We start from the raw sequence: 20,115 nt of genomic DNA on the forward strand, positions 1-20,115 counted from the left end.
CACCTTCTCTTTCTTTCTTTTTAATGAAGTATTTATCTTACCATTTAAAGAAAAATATGGTTGTCATATCATCCTTAATAGTTAAATCAAAATAGTTTATGAAGATGCTATTGAGTATTAAAGAAAATATTAGATAAATAAAAATCAAGTTACCACTGCAAACATGTGAACACTCATTAGATTCAGTCAAAGTGCCCAGAAAGCAGGCATATAGCCATGAAGCACAAACATATTGAGATAACATCATGATTCATCAATCTTACAAGCTTAAAGAATGAACTCACAACCCAACAACTGCAGAAATTCAAGAATGGCAAAATCTAGTGAACACAACATGAATCATGTTATGCAATTCAAATCAGTCTAATGTTATATCTTTCTTTAAATTCTATGAAAATTTTCAAGGATTCATAGTTATAAGGTTAGGTTTTTTTCCTTTTTTTTTATAAGTAAGAAATTGTATTAAAAAAGCGCGAAAAGAATATACAAGTAAAACAAGCAAAAAGCAGAAAAAAAAAAAAAAAAAAAAAAAAAAAAAAAAAAAAAACTCCCTCCCTCACCCAATACTATGAAATCAATTAAATGCGTATGCCCATCACCTATATACACCCTAACCCACATAGAGAAATTGTTTAGGAATAAGCTTTTTTAGCCTTTGATCAAACAATTCCTCACTATCAAAAAATCTTTTGTTTCTATCCTTCCAAAGCATCCAGAAAATGCAAATAGGGGGTACTCTCCAAGCCTTACTACGCCTTTTCTCTATAAAATTAAAGTTCCATTCCACCCTAGGGGAGTTTCCCTAACTATCTTATAAATAACCCACCAAACACCAAAAATGGAGAACCCCAGCTACCATAGTAATCTCGCCTTGTCACAATGAAAAAGGATATGGTCTATGGTCTCTTTGCATAAAGCACATCTATCGGCCAAAGTCCACCCTCTTTTTTGAAGCTAATCCAAAGTCAAAACCTTTCCCCAACAAGCCTTTCAAGCGAAGAAACTCACCTTTAATGGAATCCAAGGGTGTGATTGTTATAAGGCTAGGTTATGCTTTGAGATTGTTACTTAATCTCAATCTATAACATACCACTTCTTTTCCAATAAAAAAATAACCTCCCATTTCTCTAAGCTTGATGCAGATGGAGTGAAAAATTAGACACTAAATACAACACATGTGGAGTTACTAATACATTATAAATTATAACAATAACAATGAAGGATGTTGAGCCTTTTCATTACTGGCATTTTGAATTTACATCACATACATCATCTCTTATTAAAAAAAATTGAGATATGACTTCATCTGTGCAAGTGGTGGATAAAGGATTATGGATATGATCAGGACTAGAGCCCAAGAAATAAAAGGGCAAAAGGAAATACCAAAGTTGAAAGGTACCCTGGAAGTTGTCCAAATAAGCCCAATGTTGCCTACACAAAATAAGCAAACACGATCACAGGTCACTAGGCATGGTGCACAGGTTGAACATGTTATCCAGCTACTCATAGCAACAAAGAATTTATAAACTAGCGTATAGAACTCACCCAATAATGGAGAATGAATATCCTTCATGAACATAGTTATATATAAGAAAAAATATGTTAAAAATCCAAAGTACAAATGAGAAGTACTTCGTCTGTGCAAATATCTACAATAACATAAGTATAGTAAATTAATTTAAGGGAAAATTGCAAAATAACAATTTCAACAATAATATATAATAATAAAAATAATAAAGATGACAGCAAAGACCCACCTTTATGAGAAGAAAAATAGTTGAAGCAATTAATAGGAAATATGATGCTACCAAAAGAGGGGAAAAACGCATTCAGTAAATGAAAACTTAGCCTCAAAACCAGTTAGTTTGTCAAAAGGTTTTCTGAAAATGAATCATTTTGCAATCATATTTCCAGAAAAGGGATCATTCCCTGGTGACTTTTCCTGAAAGTGGGTCATTTTAAAACATGCAAAAACCCAATCAAAACAGAAAATAAAACACAAAACTAGAAGCAGTTCAATCACAACACATTAATAGATTTTTTACCCTCAAAACCACAAACCCAACAACCCAATTCCCAAAAATAAAATAAATATATTGACGAATGAGTTGATGCAAAGACAACATACACTGAGCCAATCAGCAACCCAACCAGGACGCAAGCCCAAGACTTTGTGATAATAATCTGCAAAACAATAGATAAATATAAGAAATTGTGATTGAAAAGTGAAGATTTGGAAGTCTACCCAATCTGCCCAGAAAGTACCATGAGAAATTTGAAGGGAGCGACGAATGATGACAGCGTAGAAGAGGACAGCATACAGAATCAGAAGTGTGAGCTCTTGTTTCCTCCAAGAACTCTTCATGTCTTTCGCCCTTTCCGGTACTGTAAAAAATTTTGTATGACGGTGGATTGGGGTCAGTTTGATTTTTCAATAGAAATCCAGGGAATGTCTCGTAGCAAAATCTGAACATGTCTTCCTCCTTAGGAATTGATAGAAGGAAAAGAAGAAAGGAAATTTTTTTAACAATAATAATAACAATAGAATTCAAAATGCAAATGTTAAACCTTTTGAATTTTTTCATATATAAATAACAATAATTGGTGTTTTCAGAAAATTATTTTTCAAAAACATGTTAAAACATAGGATATTTCTTGGACGACAACAAATTGATGTTCTCTATTGTTGCCAACAACTGTTTTCAAATGAAACAGGAACGATGAATAATCCTTCAGAAAGAAGAACAACCTCAAAACATGACATGGATAAGGAAAAATAAGCTATCAAAACAAAAGCTACAAACATGAGATGGAAAAAGTTCCCGCTAAAAGGATTTAAACAAATTTACAGAACCATAAATTTAATTTCTATGGCCGCACCCTGTAAGATATCCATGCTATCACCAACACCAGGTCTCCCTCTACCATAAGGTTGTTGAAGCCCAATCTGTTTGCAATGCATAGGCTTTCTAGTTTTTCCCAAAGCCAGGATCTCAACTTCAATGACCAATCCTACCCCTGAAAGATTGGAGAAGGCTCTACTCATATGTCCTCTGTGTTATCTAAAAACACCACCAATCTTAGGTCTCCTTGTGAAGACAGACATGGTGGCTGCCATATCAAGTGCCAGCTCAGCTTTCTCTTATCCACAATTTGTTGTAAGTTGTAATCAATTTAGCTAGAATTGTGAAGACAGACATGAGACAGAGAACCTGCACTTGAGATTGTTAATTTATCCCCGATTCTCCCAAGGATTTTCTTCCTCTCCAAATACAAATTTCAGTAATTTCAGTCTCCTAGACGCCTACTTTACACCCATCAAGAAATTCTCAATATGCTTCTCCATTCTAGTTCACTTATATCATCACTTTCCAAGTATTTAAAAATGGAAATGCACCACATGGTTTTATTTTCCTTTTTGATCTAAAACATACTTGTGGACCCACATTTTTCATGTGCACCCCCACTCGATCGGCAAGACTCGCTTTTATTTGTGAAAACTTGTTTTAGAAAAGTCGGAGTCACCACTTATTTTGTTTTATTTTAAAGGGAAAAAAAAAATAAAACCCTAAAAAATGACTCCATGGTTTTTGGAAAAGCATGTCTTTGAAAAACCCCAGTCTAAGTCCGGGAATTAGGTTACTTATTGGGAAGGTACCTCTAGGAGGTAGCACCCCTCTAAGCCCTACAAAGGTATCTACTGATTACGTTGAGGGAAATGTGGCAATCAACTGATTAATTGAGGGTACTTAGCTAAGGTGATCTCAAAACTAGCATGTCAAACAAGAAAAACCAATCACGCTCATAAAGGAGAGTTAGGATGCGTACTTGGACCGCTCCTTAAGCGCCATCAAAAGACATCAAAGTTAACACAGAAATATAGCACATGACATGCATTTAATCAAAGCAAATTGAATAGACATTTAGACACCCAAGGATGGAATCAAATATAGATATGGTTCACAACAACATGCATGTTCATAAAATTCCAAAAAAACAAGTGATAGAGAGTGTACTTGGATAGATGCATGATCCATAAGATTCCTCAAAAATGCTAGAGTGGTTAGGACAAGTATAAATTATGTAACATATTCATAGTGTCTAACATACAGTACTAAAACTAAGCCAAGATAAGTCAAATGACCCTAAAAATAAATAACAAATTTAGGCAAAATACAAGGATTATTATCATGCAATTAGTAAAGAGAGTATAAGAAAACAATTTCTAAAAAAACGTCTTGAAGTGGAATTTAATCACAAAAACAATTTTTAGGAAACAACTCCTACACATCTAAAACGAGATACCCAAAGCCAAACACTAATTCAAATGACAAATTGTAGCAAAGACACCCAAAAATTCCAAAAGGTTTAGATTAAGTAAGAAAAATTGTCTTGCATAAACGAATTTAAAAAAAAAATAATGATAAATGATCACATAAAATCATAAAAAAAATCGTACACATATTTCAAAGTGTCTATATCACATAAAAAATGAATCTGAGGTTAGATAGTACTCAAAAATATTTTTAAGACACTCAAGCTAATTATATGTCCAGAATTTAGCATGCACGGTAGGCATGACTTTGAAAAATCATATCTCCCTCAATAAGGCATATTTTTTTAATATTTTATGTGTCTAATATCAATTTAAAAAATCTTAGAATTGAGAAAAAATTTTGAATCAAATTTAAAAAGTCATCTGGTATTTATTTTTGCAAAAAGCTATCAGGTGTCCAAAACTGGGTGAAATCGGAGCCCCCCTAAAGACTTGTTTATATCTTCTATTCTAGAGTGACTTTCTAACTCAAACAAAACTTTAAATTCAAGTTCGAGAAGTGAGGAAAGTCATACAAGTTTTGGAAAATTTTTAAAAATATTCTGAAGTTCCTAAAACGAATTTTCAATCTAAAAGGTCAGTGGCCGAGTGAAAACTGGTAGCAAGGAGGAGTTTTGAAAAAATTCTTATGAAGGGGTTTCACCAATTCCCCAATTGGTATACACAAATCTAGCCTAGAATCATCCTATTTGTTTGGGACCACAAGCTTTGATTCGTGTTTTATTTAAAACCAAAATTTTCATTGAAAACCGAGAAAGATGTGAATCGATCGAAAATGGTTGCATGTTGTTTTAAGAAAATGAAATTTGGATTCTAAGGACTTTAAATTAATTTTTAAAATAGATCTTTATGAGGAACATTTTGAGAAAAGTATTTTATTTTAAAATAAAAGAAATTAATTTGAAAAAAACAACAAAATGTATGAGACAGAATATCGGGCAAAACAATAGAAAACAAAATCACCAAGTAGAATTTTTGACAACTGAAAAAAAAATAAAAAATTGAAGTGGTGAGAATGGAAGCCAATTTGCACTATCTTCCGATGGCTTCCAAAAAGTAAATTTTACTAGAGATTACTTAAGCAATAAACTATTCAAACTTAAACCAATTAAATTAATGACTAATATATATATATTTTTTAAAAAAGCATATCAATTAAGAGTAATAATAACGAATTAGCATGTGATCGATTAAACATTCAAACACATCTAGACCAATTAAAATGGACCAAATCAAATCAAGGCAAACAATAATTTTCAATCCTAAAATTAATTTTATTAGTGAACTAATATTATAGAAAATACCTAAACTGAATAGATGAGTGAAGCAAATCAGAATAAACTAAGGACAGACACCTTTGAATATATAATTGATTTTATTAATATCTTAAAATTATAAATACACCTAAAATAATTAAAATGAAAGCAAACTAAAAACAAAATATGAATTCAAGGAATCTACTCTCTAAATAAACTTACATTATTAAAATGAAATCTAGGCTTAAAAAAAATATATATATATATATATATATATATATATATATATATAATATATATATATATATATTTGTAACACTAATAAAGACAAGTCTAAAATCAAATATTTAACACTTAATATTAATTATTTTAACAAACAAAAATTTTACAAGAGCACCCAAACCTGAAGTTAAATAAAAACACTAACCATAATATATTTTAAAACGAGATCTCTAACCTATAGAATTAATTTTATTGACATATGGATAAATAGACAACACATAAATAAATAATATAATTAATTAAAAAAATATGAATTAATGGATCAATTTTCTAAATAAACTTACATTATAAAAATGAAATCTAAGCTTAAAATGAATTAAACACTAATTAAAGCCAATCCAAACTTAAATTCTTAACACACGTGATCAATTATTTTAACAAACTAAAATTTTACATTAACCAAAAATTAAATTATAAAATTACCTTAGACTAAATTTCTAACCTATAAAATTAAACTCATAATCAAATGGATAAATTGAGGACACAGACAAAAAAATATGAATAAAATAAAATATGAATGAAACGAAATACGAACTCAATGAATTAAATAATTTTTTTATAATAAACTTACGTTAGTAAAATAAATTTGAGCTTAACAAACATTTTTATCACTAATTAAGACAAGTTTAAAATATAATACTTAACACATAAAAATCAATCATTCCAACAAACTATAATTTTAACTAAATCTAAAGCCAATTCAAACCACCTTCAATAGATTTTTTTCTTTTATATTTTAAACTGAATTTTTAACCCATAGGTTCAATCTCATAAATAAATAAATAAGTTACAAAACATTAGATTAGTAGCAAATAAATAAATAAACAACTAATAATTAAATGAATCACAACTAAACTAAATAAAGATCAAACTATATTATTATTATTATTATTATTTTCAAAAGTAAAATTACATGAATTTGTATTTTATGAATTTAATATAATATACCAAACTAAACCTAAACACAATTCTCATTCTGACATATTAAAACAAAAAATGTATGCTAGAGCTAGTAAATAAAGTCAAACCACAACAATATAATAATAATTCCACTAAAAAACCAATCAAACTTTCACTGTAACATGAAAACCCATATATATAAAAGTTAAATGCTGCCATATTTAAAGAAATTCACGTTGGAGCTAGTAATGGTAGTCAAACAACGCAATATAATAATAATTCCACTAAAAAACCAATTAAACTTTCACTGTTACATGAAAACCCATATATATAAAAAATGACTCACCTAGCCAGCTTACTAAAACAATGGTATGTAGATATTTTCTCCTATGTGCTCGGGAACAATGGTATTTTGGTATGTGTTTTCAATGATGCGTGAGTGGACGGGCGTCGATGGGTCCAAATGTCGCCTTCATTTTTTCTTCGAAATTCTTGCGTTCTACTCTCTTTTCTGGTGTGTGCTAAATGCGCCTTAAGAATGATACGGCTGAAAGCGTGTTAATATTGGTGCAGTTGGTCGGTCTTTCCTTCCCCAAAGGTGTCAGCTTCTCTTCTCAAAGAAAACCAGCCAACCCCCGCTCTCAAAAACTCTCTTTTTTTATTCCCTTTAACAACAACCTTCTGCTCTAAAAAAAAAAAACTCCCTGCACCGATCCCTTCAAAATGGCACTCTCTCACACTGTCAAAACCTCTCTCTCATCCCAAAATGGCAGCCGAGTGATCCCCAAAAGAAACTCAGCAGCAGCCCGGTGTTCCTTAAAAAATCCTTCAGCAGCAGTCCAGTGCTCAAAATTTTCTTTTTCATTTTGAATACAACCCTTCCCGTCATCTACATACATGCTACACTTTCCCTTTTCTATGACAAACCGCTTTGGTAAGCTTCCTTCAATCCCACATTCAACTCCTTTCTCCAATCGCGGTCCTGGAAGGAACAACATCAAAGGTTTTCTTTCTTTGACCAAAATGAGCTTTCAACCTTCCCATATTCATTCTCAATCTGCAGCATGATGATTGGACTACCTTGCCAAAAGAAAAGTCTTTCCTTATCCTTTGTGAAATAGAAAGTAAATGGTAAAATAAAATAAAAAATAAAAAATGAAACAAAAAATCATGTAGTTGAAAATTTCAAATTTAAGATTAAAATTATGCAATTAAAACTAAGACATCAAATACATTAAGAGAATTAAAATATGAAGCTCAAGCAATTTCCTACAATTAAAGTAAAGTAAATATATGAATATATATGAGATACCAATTCATGCAATAAAAAAAACTAAAATCTCGATTCTCATTCAATTTTCCGAAAAAGTGAATAAGTAAATGAATAAAACTAATAAATGAATAAATAAATAAATAAATAAATAAGTAAAATAAGAAAATCAAGCACATGCTAATCATACCTAAATGGGCCTAGAAAAAGTCAAAGTGGGCCTAAATGAACCCAAGTGTACCTAAGTGGGCCTAGGGTGCCTAAGTGGGCCTAAGGTGGTGCCTAAGTGGGCCTAAGGTGGTGCCTAAACAAGTCTAGGTGTATCTAAGTGAACCTAAAGTGCCTAAATGGGCCTAGGTGTATCTAAGTGAACCTAAGGTGCCTAAGTGGGCCTAAGGTGGTGCCTAAGTGGGCCTAAGGCGCCTAAACGAGCCTAGGTGTATCTAAGTGAACCTAAAGTGCCTAAATGGGCCTAGGTGTATCTAAGTGAACCTAAGGTGCCTAAGTGGGCTTAGGGTGGTGCCTAATGGGCCTAAGTGTATCTAAGTGAACCTAAGGTGCCTAAGTGGGCCTAGGGTGGTGCCTAATGGGCCTAATTGGGCTTAAGGTGGTGCCTAAGTGTATCTAAGTGAACCTAAAGTGCCCTAATGGGCCTAAGTGTATCTAAGTGAACCTAAGGTGCCTAAGTGGGCCTAAAGTGCCTAAGTGGGTCTAGGGTGGTGCCTAAGTGTATTTAAGTGAACCTAAAGTGCCTAAGTGGGCCTAGGGTGGTGCCTAATGGGCCTAAGTGTATCTAAGTGAACCTAAGGTGGCTAAGTGAGTCTTAGTCTGAATTAGGGCTGCCAAGAGTCACAATGTGGTTAAATGAATCCCTTAACCAAAGTCCCTAAGGTGGCTTAGAAAATATAAGTTATACGAGTAGTAATGGGCCACCAGGGAATTGCTGTAAAGGGCATGTGCTAGGAGGAAAAAATGGAGGGTCTATAAATATGCCCCTCTTCGGTGGAGATCATGAGTGTAGGGAATGTGAGTAACATACGAATAATGAGTGGAACAAAGTGAACTATACCGAAGAACTAAAAGAAAAGGATTAGAGATTTTGTCCTAGCACATGACAGGAGTAAGCTCGGAACACAGGGTCGCAATCACAAAAATGGAACAACTCTAGGTCGTGAGCTCAAGGCTCTATGTGGAAAGAATGACTCTAGGTCATAGATGAGAAAACGACTCTGAGTCGAGAGATCTAAGCTTTAAATGGAAAAGAAATGACTTTGGGTCATAAATGAAAATCGACTCTAGGTCGAGAGCTTTAGGCTCTAAATGGAAAAGAAATGACTCTGGGTCATAAATGGAAAAATGACTTTAGGTTGAGAGCTCCGCGCTCTAAATGGGAAAAGAAATGACTTTGGGTCATAAATGGAAAAAAACGACTCTAGGTCGAGAGCTTTGGGCTCTAAATGGAAAATAAACGACTCTAGGTCATAAATGAAAAACGACTGTGGGTCGAGAGCTCTGGGCTCTAAATGGAAAAGAAATGACTTTGGGTCATAAATGAAAATCGACTCTAGGTCGAGAGCTCTAGGCTCTAAATGGAAAAGAAATCACTCTGGGTCATAAATGGAAAAATCGACTCTGGTTCGAGAGCTCTAGGCTCTAAATGGAAAAGAAATGACTCTGGGTCATAAATGAAAATCGACTCTGGGTCGAGAGCTTTGGGCTCTAAATGGAAAAGAAATGACTTTGGGTCATAAATGAAAAATGACTCTAGGTCGAGAGCTCTGGGCTCTAAATGGAAAAGAAATGACTCTGGGTCATAAATGAAAAACGACTCTAGGTCAAGAGCTCTAGGCTCTAAATGAAAAAGAAATGACTCTAGGTCATAAATGAAAATTGACTTTAGGTCGAGAGCTCTGGGCTCTAAATGGAAAAGAAATGACTTTGGGTTATAAATGAAACTTGACTCTAGGTCAAGAGCTCTAGGCTCTAATCGGAAAAGAAAAGACTCTGGGTCATAAATGAAAAATCGACTATGGGTCGAGAGCTCTAGGCTCTAAATGGAAAATAAATGACTTTGGGTCATAAATGAAAAACTACTCTGGGTCGAGAGCTCTGGGCTCTAAATGGAAAAGAAATGACTTTGGGTCATAAATGAAAAATCGACTCTAAGTCGAGAGCTCTAGGCTCTAAATGGAAAAGAAATGACTCTGGGTCATAAATGAAAACCGACTCTAGGTCGAGAGCTCTAGGCTCTAATCAGAAAAAAATGACTTTGGGTCATAAATGAAAAATCGACTCTGGGTCGAGAGCTCTAGGCTTTAAATGGAAAATAAATGACTCTGGGTCATAAATGAAAAACGACTCTAGGTCGAGAGCTCTGGGCTCTAAATGAAAAAGAAATGACTCTGGGTCATAAATGAAAATCGACTCTAGGTCGAGAGCTCTAGGCTTTAAATGAAAAAAAAAAGAATCTGGGTCATAAATGAAAATCGACTCTGGGTCGAGAGCTTTAGGCTATAAATGGAGAAGAAATGACTATGGGTCATAAATGAAAAACGACTCTGGGACGAGAGCTCTAAGCTCTAAATGGAAAAGAAATGACTCTGGGTCATAAATGAAAATTGACTTTTGGTCGAGAGCTTTGGGCTCTAAATGAAAAAGAAATGACTCTAGGTCATAAATGAAAATCGACTCTGGGTCAAGAGCTCTGGGCTCTAAATGAAAAAGAAATGACTCTGGGTCATAAATGAAAATCGACTATGGGTTGAGAGCTCTGGGCTCTAAATGGAAAAGAAATGACTCTGGGTCATAAATGAAAAATGACTCTAGGTCACTAGGTCAAGAGCTCTAGGCTCTAAATGGAAAAGAAATGACTCTTGGTCATAAATGAAAAATGACTTTGGGTTGAGAGCTCTGGGCTCTAAATGAAAAAGAAATGACTCTGGGTCATAAATTAAAATTGACTCTAGGTCGAGAGCTCTAGGCTCTAAATGAAAAAGAAATGACTATGGGTCATAAATGAAAATCGACTCTGGGTCGAGAGCTTTGGGCTCTAAATGGAAAAGAAATGACTCTGGGTCATAAATGAAAAACGACTATGGGTCAAGAGCTTTGGGCTCTAAATGAAAAAACAATGACTAACTCGAAAGTGGATAGGAAGCAAATGGGATCAAAGCCGTATACTTGACATGCCAAGGGTTAGACTACTAGGCTTAGGAAAGGAAATATGCCCCAATATCCAAGGTGCTCACACCGCTGAAACAACCAATAAACCAATCATCCGCTAAAATTAATGAGGCAGATACCGATGCATCATGACAAACCTCTGAAAAATATGAACTGAAAGAGCTCTCTATGTCTCACAAACTGCTCTGGTGACAAACCTTAAGTGGTAAATCTCAGAGTGTGTATATCGTGACTCATCTAAAAGAAAATCTCAAAGTGCATGAAAATACTGCTCATCTGGATAACCCAACCCGCAAGGTAATAATGACGAAAGCAATCTATCTCATGAACACCTAGCTAAAGGATCCACTTATGCTCCTCGGATGAAACCTGATGTGATCCATCTCTGTCTCAACAAATCCATGTAGGGAGGTCCTGATACAGTCAATCGTCGAAAGCCCCATACTAGTACTCAATCTAAAACCAAGCTGGCTGTTGTCTTAATCTCAAGGATACTCAAGGAAAATGGGGAAATATACCCCAAAATAAGATCTGATGTCAAGGTCATGAGGTAAATAAACAACACCTATTATCCATCGTCACACCACAGCGCAAACAAAATCTCATCAAGGAGAAGAGAATATGCCCCAGTATATTGTATGATATCGAAGTTGTGAGGTAAACAATCAACACTAATCGTCCATCCTTGTACCACTGCTCGAACACAATCTCATCGAGGAGAGGGAACATGCCCCAATATGGATATCTGGTACACAATAAAGAACATGACATCATCAAACAAACATCTGTCAACATCAATCAATCTCCTAATAACATCAATCAAGCATCTCAATGATCAAGATCAAGGATAGCCACACAACCCAACCACAACTAAGGATCTCAGAGCAAAAGGGAAATATGCCCTAGTGTGGATATTTGATGCACAACAAAATGATGAGTCCAATATCATCAATGGATTGTCTCAACTAAAAAATCTAGCAAACATCGATATACCAAACAGAAAGAGAAACCAAATGCTTCCAAAAGTATCTTGCATAAGAGAAAGCATAGCAACGACTATACTTCAACCAATATACAAAAGTCTGTCCAAGTGAAGACTGTCAAAGATAACGTCTGATCTATGGCCTCAGGGTGGTCTTAAGACACGGGACGTAACGTAGGCCAGGGTGAGAAAACAAAGAAATTAAAGAAAACTAGGATCAAATACCCAATGATCAAACTCATACCCTCGTGTATAGTGTACAACGCATAGGAAAATCTCATGAGCCATGGACCTAAAGGTAACCAAAGGAAATGTCTATGGCGGAACAAGAAAAAGGATAAGTGCTTAAACCATTAATGAAACATGTGAATGATGTGAAGAAGGTATGAATAAAAAATTTGTATTAATATGTAGGAAATGGATAAAAGGTGGAACGAGATCTGGAAAGAAGTAATGAGACACGAAAAAAAAAGGCAATAAGAAAGTGGAATGAATGATAATCAACCCATATTAGTACAATAAAAGAAAGTCATATCACTAATGATGGAATGGCAGATAGGACAATGATCCAGAGACCCTACTAAAAAAAAGTTACTCATCTCTCATACCTAATACATAACAACCATGATCCAAGAAGCATAGGATCTCATAGAACTCTCACATGAACCCTCGACACTCCAAATGCATAACAAGAGTGGCTCAAGGAGTGAAAACTCATATAAAAATCTCACAAGAATCCACAATGACAAATATACCCAATAAAAAACCTCAAAAGGTGACATAAGTGTCTAATGGAGCAAGGTACCATATACGAACATGTCATTACTCTTTTTCTTTCTTTTTGTTTTTTGTTTTTTTGCTTACACGTATTCTAGTCATTAATAAGTCATACTCCAATGAGAAACTACAAGGAATGAATAAACTCTCTCAAATCATTGATGAACACACGAAACCCTATCCTATGAGACAACCTTTCAAGCTAAAGTCTCCGAATCAATGCCAAATGATGGAATGAAGAGAGTAATACAACTACCCAATATGCATCAATATGTGAAGAATCAACATTCCAAGTGAAGAAAATATGAAGTGTAACAACAAATGATAAGAGTTGGGATCGAGATGAAAATGTGGAAATAATGGAGTGCAATAGTGTAGACCCTCTATTTTGTCCCTTTAGCACATGTCTTTAAGTTCACTTCTAATGTTCCACAATAGTTCCTTAGTGGCCCATTGCTACTCATACTACTTACCTTTTTTTCTAAGCCACTTTGGGGACTTTGGTTGAGGGTTTGTCCAACTCCACATTATGACCTTGGTAGCCCTTCAAGTTTAGATTAGGCTTCACTTAGGTGCATTTCAAGTTAGACTTAGTTAGGCCCACTTAGTCTCACCATAGGCCCGTATAGGTATACCCGGCCCATTAGGCACCACCTTAGGTCATTTAGATACCTTAGGTTTGTCTAGGTTCACTTAGGCCCTCTTAGGCACACTTGGCCTATTAAACCATTTTTTAGCGTTTCTTGCATGATTCACATAGTCACATGACTTGCATGGCACACATAGGATTGACTATTTTATTTTAACTTATTTAATTATTTTGTTTTACTTTATTTATTTATTTGTTGCAACATTGCTAACTTTTTTTTTTTTTGGTTTTATTCTCTCTATTTTTGTTTTTATTGTTTGACAAGAGAATGGGGGTTGCTATTCAACTCTCACTAAGGCACGTGCACTCAAAGAAGGTAAGAAAAATATTTTTGGAGGGAAAAGGGAATTAATGTGGCAGCATACATATGGAAAGAGGAAATCCTGCATGGAAATGGAGAAAGAAGGAAAGTGGATTTCCTTCATGAAAATTGAGTTTTTGGGGGCTGATATATATACGTAAGAAAGGATGCTGGAAAGGAGGAAAAAAGGTGTGGGGTTTTTTTTTGGGAAAAGAAGGACTAGCAGCACGCAGAGAGAATAGGGGGGGAAGGAGGTTCACAGGATTGGTTTTTGGGGAGGATTTTCAGAGAAGAACCATAGCAGGGGAGCCAAATAACTGGGTGGAGACTACCAGGTACGTTTTCAGCTATTTTCCATGTCTTCTTTTGTGTTCGATTCTTGATGATTCAATGATGGTTCTGAGCATTTATTTTGATGATTGGAGTGGACATCAAGGGCCACTTATTTGTGTTGATCGAATCAAAACTGCCTATAAACTTGCTCTGTTATGGTTGTGTTCTTGATTTCTTTGATTCTTTCTACAAATAGCTGAAACAGAGATTTATGTTTGAGCTTGAATACTTGTGGAATCTTGATAAAGTTTTAACTAAATTCGTCTTGACGTGTTCAATTCTTCAAGCCCTTTTGAAAATAATGAAATGTGGCTTGCCTGCTTACCCATCTCTATCTCCCTTGCTTTGTTTTTTTTCTTTTCTTTTTTTGGATTATTTTTCTTTACTTCTGCATCTATGTATTTCTTCCTTCTCCCTCCTTTGGTGTTTTGGGCTACAAAGACCATAACAGGATGAATATTCTGAGAAAGGTGGGAACTTTATAAAGGTTGTGTATAACGAGGTTACTTGGAGTTAGACTAGACAGATGCAAAGGTTACCATAGTTCCTGAGGGTTCTTAGTTTGTGGCATTCTAGGTTCAATGTTCGGAGATTTAAACTATGAAGATGCTCCTCTGATATTCGTGATTGATGGATGACTCTGCATTCTATGGGTTTTATATGGTAAAAAAAAAAGGGGAAAACTGAACCATCTGATAAGGTTTCTATTCCTACCAGCAGTACAGAATTATCTGATGATGTTTCTATCAATGAAAGCATTAATTCGCACGATCCCGGAAAATCAGTTGTACACGAGTCTGATGATTTTGCTATGCTTAGCATGACTTCTAGTGTTATCAACACTCATCAGACTGAACCATTCTCTTCAATAGTCCACTGGTTTGATCGACTCTGTAAACAATTTTACTATTTTTAATAAATTAGATCAAATCAAATCCAACAGCAATGGTGTTGAAGCATAGTGCAGACCAAGTAATTCTTCAATTTTGAATTGCAATGAATGTTCAATTGTCCAGTTGTTTACTGTCTATTCTTCATTTCACGAGGAAACTCTTGATTTGAATGAGTCCAGAAATCATGCTTAAGATGACGTTGCTCAATCCTATGCCAGCGGAGCTGTTTCCAATGTCCAAAACCATTGCGTTAGATGACACTAGTCCATCCACTCTAAAGATCAGAAAGCCTATCAAGGGAGTTGCCTCATCAGGAAAGGGGTAGAGGAGATTTAGTTTCTATTGATGTTCTTAGTATCAGGAACTCTTCATCTTTGAGCGCCAAAAGTTGTAAGCCTCAGATCTGGAAAGCCAGCTATTGCTTCTGAATTGCGTTTGTCTCCTATCACCATAGGTCACCTGACCTCAAATGCGAAATCTGGAAAGGTTGATGTTGCGCACACATTGGCCACTAGCTTCTCCTTTATGCTGAATGAATTTTATAAAGATTCACGATCAGTTGAAGCATCCACAGTTTTCAGTGCTGAAATGGAAGAAGCATTTAAGGTCATTAAACGAAGAAATCTGATGGTTGGTTCCTTTGGCCATGCTGTTCCAATTTCAATTGATTCCAGTTTGCCACCAAGTTCATCCGTGGGCGCATTGTCTTCAGAAAAGTCAACACCGAATCCCCACGCCGAGGATTTCAAGTTCAATCCCAATATAAAGAGTTTCATTCCGCCTAAAAGGCCTCCTGTCGTATTCAACCCACAAACTGCATCAATATCCTTTTGGCATCCAGAAACCACTTGGCAAAATTCTCAATGAAGAAACTGTACCCCAAAAAGATGATCCCAATCAAGGCACTTTCAGGCTTGGTCAAGCTTTATGGAAGAGCTGCAGCAGATTAAGATGCTCAAAGCAGAGTAGTCCACTGGACACCTTCTTGGTAACCAAGCCCCAGTTTCGTCTGTATCAGAATTTAAGAATGAGGATTTCATTACTTATCGATTGCTCCAAGGCATCCCTCCACTAACAATTTCTCCAACCAGGGAGCATAACTTTGCCTCAGCTTCTCCTGCATCAGAGATTAAGAATGAAGGGTATATTATACAGCTATTGACCCAAAGCATCTCTCCACAAACACTTTCACTTCTGGATATCTCTCCAGAACATAGTTCTGATATATGCAATAGCTCCGAAAGTTATTCTTTAAACAATAGTAATGCGGTTCAAGTGCCTGATACTGTCTTTGATAATAGCCTTCATTGCATGGAACCAAATCATGGAGGTGTTGCTTATGTGTTTGAGGACGATCATACGGGGGATTTGCCTTCTACCCTTCAAGCCAATCCCGTAACTATCCCTGGTGGCAATTGCACCCATAGTTCAAAGTTGCGGTATCGGTCATTGACTCGGGAGGTCCTGAGGCACATCGGTCGCGGTATCTCGGATCGGTATCGGGTGATACACAAAAAATTTTAATTTAAGAGCTCAAAATAATTTTAAAAAATTATAAAAATTATTAAAAAAATTAAATACAAATAAGTAGAGTAAAAAAATTAATAAAATAAACTTCTATTATATTGAAATTATTCAAATTATAATAAAAGCATGCTTTTTGGATGATTTATAATAATATTAAAAATCTTTAAAAATATTTTAATTTAATCACTTGATAAATGTTTCTTATTGAAGATGAAAATAATAAATAAAAAATTTAATAAAAAATTATTTAAATTAAATATTTTGAATTTTTTTAAAAATATTTTCAATTATTAAAAAAATAAAACCATGATTCATCTTTAAAAAAATAAATATAATTTTTCTTATAAAATATATTCATTAATTTTAATTTTTATATAAATATTAATTTCGTATTTATTTGATATAAGTCTAATATTTATTATTTATTTTTTATCATTATAATTTTTATCAAATTATTTAAAATCCATATCCCCACCAAATACTCATAATCTAATTAAAAAATAAATACATATTATTTAAAACCTAAATCCTCTGAACACCCGTCTGTATCAAAGGTACCCATTTCATTGGCAAATGGTTGAGATGCATGAAATGGTTCCTGGAAAGCGGTTTGACAGATACAATGAGTTAGGATAGCATGCCTTCGGTGAAAAGCTTGGCCTCTGGATTGTGGTGCCTCAACAGGTGATTGTAGAAGTGGGTGTTGACATTGCCTACATGATCACCGGAGGCAAATCCTTGCAGAAGTTCCATAACATAGTTTGTCCCGACTACAAACCCATCAGGACCGTCGATGATAACAGCGGTGCCGAAGTTCGGCGACTCTACTCCTCATGTCGCTCAGTTCCATCTCCGGCGGGAACTTGGGCGATCCGAACAAGCAGGCATGCTTCTTTGACCTCGTCGGCAACTCCAAGATGTAGGGTTCTAACTCTGTATTTTTCATTTTCATGGGTTTTGATCCTCATCCTCTCATCTGATTTTCTCCACAATTTCTACTCCAACTCGGGTATCGGTCTGGTACCGGCCATGGTCGAGGCGGATACGACTCAGCCGAGTTGTACCGGTCTCGACCGAGATTTTGAACCATGAATTTGCACCTCATCTTAGAATTCCAATTCATGCCATGATCCAACTAGCTGTTTGGTTCCTGAAGGTGAAGATCTGCCTGCAATAGAGGTGAAGCAACCCCTAATGTGTGCTGGTTCTGATCCAGCAAGAAACTTCTCATGAAGTCACTCTTATGACACTACTGATGAGGAACTCACGTCAATTGTAATGGAAAACTATCAACATTTAGAGCTTCAGCACGGTCTTGAAAGCTTTTCTACCAGAGAAGCAATTTCTCTAACTTCTCAGAAAAGGCTACGTCAGGCTATGAATTCCATCGACTTGTGTGTAAACCTGGAATTATACAAATGTAAAATTAGGTTATGCTTTGCAAAATGGACTGAGGGCAGGACTTTATCAACAGAACCAGAATTTGTGAGAGACGAAGAAGATATTGATCCTGGAGGATCTAAACAAGGCAGTAGAAATGAAGTCATTGCTATTTCCAAGCAGAGTATTAGGAGAAGAAAGACTGATATGAAAGGTAAAGGAAGATCGTTCACAATGTCGGTATCCAATCAGAATCAAAGAGTTAAATTTGTCCAATTTTTGTCGAGGTTTGGGGATGGCAGAAACCGGGAATTTTCATCCTAAAGACTCAATGGAGAAGTCAGAGAATGAGCTGAATACTGTTAGGTCTTTCACATATCATAATATATGAAAATGCTATAAAAAATGCAAGCTTAGTGCCTGGCCTTCTGAGAATCTGATCAAAGAGATTGCAGCCCTAAAGCTGGAAGTGTTTGTTCAATACGATATCTCCTCTCATAGCAGCTGAGAAGTAGAGGATGCTGTTGGAGAATTCTACAGGCTTTGAGTTTCAGATGAGGTCATCTTTGAGTCACTCAGGAGTGGACACGCAGATTCGTCTTGAACTCTTTCCAGTGTGTTGAAGTAATGTCTATTATAGATAATTTTCTGGAGCTGAAATATAAAGACCGTAAAAGTTCCAAAGCTCTCAATTGAGTGCTGCCGCCTGTAAATCAGCAAACACAAACGGGGAACGGCAGTTTAAGAATCGGCAGAAGTGGCTTTCTCGAGACGTCGTTCCTAATTCCTGAAAACATTTCAAATCAGTATGAGACTTCAGGATGGAAATTAGAGAACTTCCCATGATTGCCAGATTCGGTGCCTTGTTTTGAACAGATTGGTGTCTCGTGAGTTCTGATATCATAGCTCTATGATGTATTTCTCGTCAACAAATCCTCAGGTTATATTGAACAAAGTTCAAAGAAATCTTGAATTTTCGAAGCCTGGTGGGACAGCATTGATTCAGAAACTTCGTAAATTGTTACAGGAATAAAAGAAATGGAATTCAATTTCATGCCGTGTCTGACCAGTTCTATCGTGCGCCTGAGCACTATAAACCTATGAGCGAATAATTCATCAAGTAGCCTCAATATAATCCAGGAATTTATGAAGGTTATTTTCCAAATAACAGTGTTCTAAATCATCATGGCACAGAGTATGATCCCTTGCCCAATGAACAGAATGCTAACAGTACCTATTACACTTTTGTTTTTTTTTTTTTTTAAGCTGGTCCTTTGAGTGAAATGACCAGCCTAGATTCAAGACTTATTATTGAATTGATTTGGTAACGAAAGACGAAGTACTGCACTGCACATAGAAAACTTCTAGATGAAGACAAGTAGCACAATTTTGATGATGGTCACATAACAACTAAATGAAAAAAACATCAAATCCGCTACTGATTCAATGATATTTCTGTAAGCAATTGAGCATAGTCCTATGCAGATTATGAAAACATTTCGCCCCCAGACGTAGATCTTAGGCATGTTATGTACTTCAGAAAGAGGAGAGTTGCATATTCTGGAATGCATGACTTGTTTGAAGAAAAGAGTTTGCTGAAAGGAAACTATGCAAGACCGTATTCCTGTTTATGCTTCGATCGCTTGTAAAACAGGTGATTGCTTAGAACTTCTATCCCCGTGATAGAAACTGTCAGTAGGCTCAATGACATTGCTGTATTTTTGGTATTACCTATTTATGTGGGGCAAATTTCATAGACCAGACGAAGCCTCGCAGCTTGACTTCAGGGGGTGAAAATTGACATGAGAAGTTGCCTTCAAGAATGGTCTGGTTAAGCTTGCTACTGATTCACAAGAAGCCTCAAGTCACTATCTCCAGAATTCCAGGCATCCCTGCTAAAATTCCGGTTACTGCTCACCCCTTGGCAGAAGAACCTGTTGAGATTGCATCTAATATCAACTACCATGTGAAATACAGTCTTCATTTTTTTTTTTCTCCCTTCAGGTTTGAGCCAGAGCAAGCTTGTTATGCAACAGACCCTTTTTC

General features: G+C 35.5%; 1 protein-coding gene across 1 annotated transcript; it reads right to left on the reverse strand.

Annotated features, from left to right (window-relative positions):
• Window positions 1-1,891: 1,891 nt before the first annotated feature.
• LOC117905722 lies at window positions 1,892-3,046 on the reverse strand. The gene is made up of 4 exons (XM_034818603.1): window positions 2,881-3,046; window positions 2,266-2,385; window positions 2,129-2,184; window positions 1,892-1,942 (listed from the first exon to the last, which is right to left on the reverse strand). Exons 1-4 carry the CDS (start codon window positions 3,044-3,046, stop codon window positions 1,892-1,894), a joined length of 393 nt encoding a protein of 130 aa, XP_034674494.1.
• Window positions 3,047-20,115: the final 17,069 nt, after the last annotated feature.

This window comes from Vitis riparia, chromosome 18 (genome assembly GCF_004353265.1).
Source record: "Vitis riparia cultivar Riparia Gloire de Montpellier isolate 1030 chromosome 18, EGFV_Vit.rip_1.0, whole genome shotgun sequence".
Lineage (NCBI taxonomy): Eukaryota > Viridiplantae > Streptophyta > Magnoliopsida > Vitales > Vitaceae > Vitis > Vitis riparia.

Bases quoted from the DNA above. Each gene is read 5' to 3' on its own strand.
- LOC117905722 (XM_034818603.1), bottom strand. From the start codon at position 3,046: ATGAGTAGAGCCTTCTCCAATCTTTCAGGGGTAGGATTGGTCATTGAA. The intron at 2,185-2,265 runs GTACTTTCTGGG...ATTGTTTTGCAG, and splicing joins CTCCCTTCAAATTTCTCATG to ATTATTATCACAAAGTCTTG. The intron at 1,943-2,128 runs GTATGTTGTCTT...ACCCACTTTCAG, and splicing joins GGGTTGCTGATTGGCTCAGT to GAAAAGTCACCAGGGAATGA.